The 3962-nt window shown below is 30.1% G+C and overlaps 1 protein-coding gene across 1 annotated transcript in view; it reads left to right on the top strand.

Annotated features, from left to right (window-relative positions):
• Positions 1-9: 9 nt before the first annotated feature.
• LOC137650648 (U-scoloptoxin(16)-Er12a-like) overlaps positions 10-3962 on the top strand; it is an 18280-nt gene continuing 14327 nt past the window's right edge. Inside the window, exon 1 of the mRNA XM_068383832.1 lies at positions 10-358. Coding sequence (XP_068239933.1) covers positions 265-358 — 94 coding nt within the window. The 5' untranslated portion in view covers positions 10-264. The remainder of the gene's footprint in view (positions 359-3962) is intronic.

Raw genomic sequence — 3962 nt, 5'->3', positions numbered from 1 at the left:
CGCTCGCCCGTATCAACACAGTGAACATCGTCGTCTCTCCCTCCCTCCCTCTCTCACTCAGACTTCTCGTGTGTGTTGAACTTGCACTCAATCTGTGTAGATCCCCAGACGTTTTGGTCTCGATCAAGCCTATCGCTCCTCGAAGGTTTATTCTATCTCCAACCTTATTTGCTATCCCCCAAAAAAAGGCTTTCGTGAGCCACATCAGTGAATACGACAAATCATCTTTGCGATCTCAGGTGGTTCGTAAGAGCGAGAAAAAAAATGTCTGCAGCATCCGTCAGGTTCTCGTGTTTCATGGCGCTCGTTGGGTTGTCATTAGCAACGGTGGCTCTCGGGCCCTCACCTGTCCATCCAGGTAAGTTCATTTGTGTTAATGTTGGTGTTTTCAAAGGGATATTAAGCCAGTTCATTCGTTTGATTTACAATGATTTAAAGGGATATTACGATAGGTCATTCATTTTATTTACAATGATTTAAAGGGATATTACACCAGTTCATTCGTTTGATTTACAACAATTTAAAGGGATATTACGATAGGTCATTCGTTTGATTTACAACGATTTAAAGGGATATTACGATAGGTCATCCGTTTGATTTACAACGATTTAAAGGGATATTACGATAGGTCATCCGTTTGATTTACAACGATTTAAAGGGATATTACGATATTTTATTAGTTTGATTTACACTGATTTAAAGGGATATTACGCTATTTTATTAGTTTAATTTACACTTATTTAAAGAGATATTACGATAGGTCATTCGTTTTATTTACAACGATTTAAAGGGATATTAAGATAGGTCATTCTTTTGATTTACAACGATTTAAAGGGATATAACGATAGGTCATTCGTTTTATTTACAATGATTTAAAGGGATATTACGATAGGTCATTCGTTTTATTTACAAAGATTTAAAGGGATATTACGATAGATCATCCGTTTGATTTACAACGATTTAAAGGGATATTACGATATTTTATTAGTTTGATTTACACTAATTTAAAGGGATATTACGATAGGTCATTAGTTTTATTGACAAGGATTTAAAGGGATATTACGCCAGTTCATTCGTTTGATTTACAACGATTTAAAGGGATATTACGATAGGTCATTCGATTTATTTACAACGATTTAAAGGGATATTACGATAGGTCATTTGTTTTATTCACAACGATTTAAAGGGATATTACGATAGGTCATTCGTTTTATTTACAATGATTTAAAGGGATATTATGCTATTTTATTAGTTTGATTTACTTTGATTTAAAGGGATATTACGTTATTTTATTAGTTTGATTTACACTGATTTAAAGGGACATCATGCTAGTTCATGAGTTTTATTTATATCGATTTAAAGGAATGTTACGTTAGTTCATCAGTTTGCTTCATATTGACTTAATGGGATGTTATGTTAGCTCATTAATTTGATTTACACTGATTAAAAGGGATATGACGCTAGTTTATTATTGTTTATTATTTGGATTTACATTGATTTAAAGGGATATTACGTTAGTTTATTTTTGTTTATTATTTGGATTTACATTGATTTAAAGGGATATTACGCTAGTTCATTAGTTGGATTTATATTGATTTAAAGGGATATTACGATAGTTCATTAATTTGATTTTCATTGATTTAAAGGGATATTACGCTAGTTTATTAGTTTTATTTACATTGATTTAGAGGCATATAATGCTAGTTTATTAGTTTTATATACATTGATTTAAAGGGATATTCTGATAGGTCATTAGTTACATTTACATTGATTTAAAGGGATATAATGTTAGTTCATTAGTTCTATTTACATTGATTTAAAGGGATATTACGTTAGTTCATTAGTTTGATTTTCATTGATTTAAAGGGATATTACGCTAGTACATAAGTTTTATTTACATTGATTTAAAGGGACGTTACTCTAGTTCATTAGTTTTATTTACATTTATTTAAAGGGATATTATGTTAGTTTATTAGTTTATTTTACAATGAATTAAGATGACAATTAAAGAAAAATGACCTATATTAACTTAATTATCGGGTTATATATACCTAGATTTTCATTTTCACGCGGGAACCTAAAATCTAGTTCAACCAATGAATGGTCATGGACTTACAAGGGAAATATAATTACATCCATTCATAAGAATCATTGAGGTTGTACTACGAACACACACACACACACACACAAAATAGAACGTGAGAGTGAGTGTCGCACGACCGTGGGCAAGAAATAAGAGAATTAATACATCTATTTAAAATCATATCGTTGTCGTAAGAATGTATGTAAGAAAAAGGGTTGATAAACAGAAGGGTATATAGAAAGATACATATCCAGGGTAATTAAATACATAGAAAAAGCGATCGATAAACAGAGGGATACATGGAAAAAAACAGGTGAAGACGAAGAAAGATACATAGTAAATTATATCGAAAGAGACAGATGAAGAATCAAATGAGGATACATAGAAAGAAAAAGATGGTTGTAAAGGATATATAGAAAGAAACAGACGATGATAAAGGATACATAGAAACAAACCAATGAAAATACAAAAAGATACATAGAAAGAAACCACTTAAAATACATAAAGATAAGTAGAAAACCCCAATTGAAATACATAAAGATACATAGAAAAAAACCCAATTAAAATACATAAAGATAAATAGAAAAAAACAATTAAAATACATAAAGATAGAAAAAATAATTAAAATACATAAAGATACACAGAAAAGAAACAGATGAAGAATTAAATCAAGATACATAAAAGATACATAAAATAAAACAAGCGACGCTAGAGGTCGCAAGAAGAGGAAACCGACAGAAATTTAATCCAGTTTCCAGTTCAAGGAAAACTTCATTTTCCAGCCTCGGTCCGATAACCTGGAAACTGGATGTGGCGAGAGTTCAACCTCATGGTAAAACTCCTGGAACATTATCACCAATTGTTTTGAAAGTAAAATGGTGAAAATGGTGATTTTTTTCAGGAAGTTTATCACTATCAAATGGTGTTCAAGATTACCACACCTATTACAAATTAATATCATTTGAAACTTTCCATATAATTTCCAAACTAATGTAATTTGAAAACTTTCCATATAATTTCCAAACAAATATAATTCGATCCTTCCAATATAATTTGAACCTTCCCAAGAGTTCAACCTCGTGGAAAATTATCACCAATTGTTTTGAAAGTAAAATGGTGAAAATGGTGATTTTTATCACTATCAATGGTGTTCAAGATTACCACACCTATTACAAATTAATATCATTTGAAACTTTCCATTTAATTTCCAAACTAATATAATTTGAAAACTTTCCATATAATTTCCAAACAAATATAATTTGATCCGTCCAATATAATTTGAACCTTCCCAAGAGTTCAACCTCGTGGAAAATTATCACCAATTGTTTTGAAAGTAAAATGGTGAAAATGGTGATTTTTATCACTATCAATGGTGTTCAAGATTACCACACCTATTACAAATTAATATCATTTGAAAACTTTCCATATAATTTCCAAACTAATATAATTTGAAAACTTTCCATATAATTTCCAAACAAATATAATTTGATCCTTCCAATATAATTTGAACCTTCCCAAGAGTTCAACCTCGTGGAAAATTATCACCAATTGTTTTGAAAGTAAAATGGTGAAGATGGTGAAAATGGTGATTTACATTAAGTTTATCACTATGTATGTTTAAGTAAAATGGTGAAAATGGTGATTTATAGAAAGTTTATCACTATGTATGTTTTTTTAAACTGAAATGGTGATTTTCATGAAATATATAGCAATGTATGTTTTTTTAAATTAAATTGGTGAAAATGGTGATCATCATGAAATTCATCACCATGTAGGGTTTTAATTACAATGGTGAAAATGGTGAAAATGGAAGCTCATCACCATGTATATTTTTCAACCTCCCCATATCATTTCCTAACTAATATAATTTGAAACCTTC

This window comes from Palaemon carinicauda, chromosome 12, assembly GCF_036898095.1.
Source record: "Palaemon carinicauda isolate YSFRI2023 chromosome 12, ASM3689809v2, whole genome shotgun sequence".
NCBI classification, from domain to species: Eukaryota; Metazoa; Arthropoda; class Malacostraca; order Decapoda; family Palaemonidae; genus Palaemon; species Palaemon carinicauda.
Note: the sequence above shows the minus strand (reverse complement) of the source record. Positions and strands in the feature narration are given on the sequence as shown.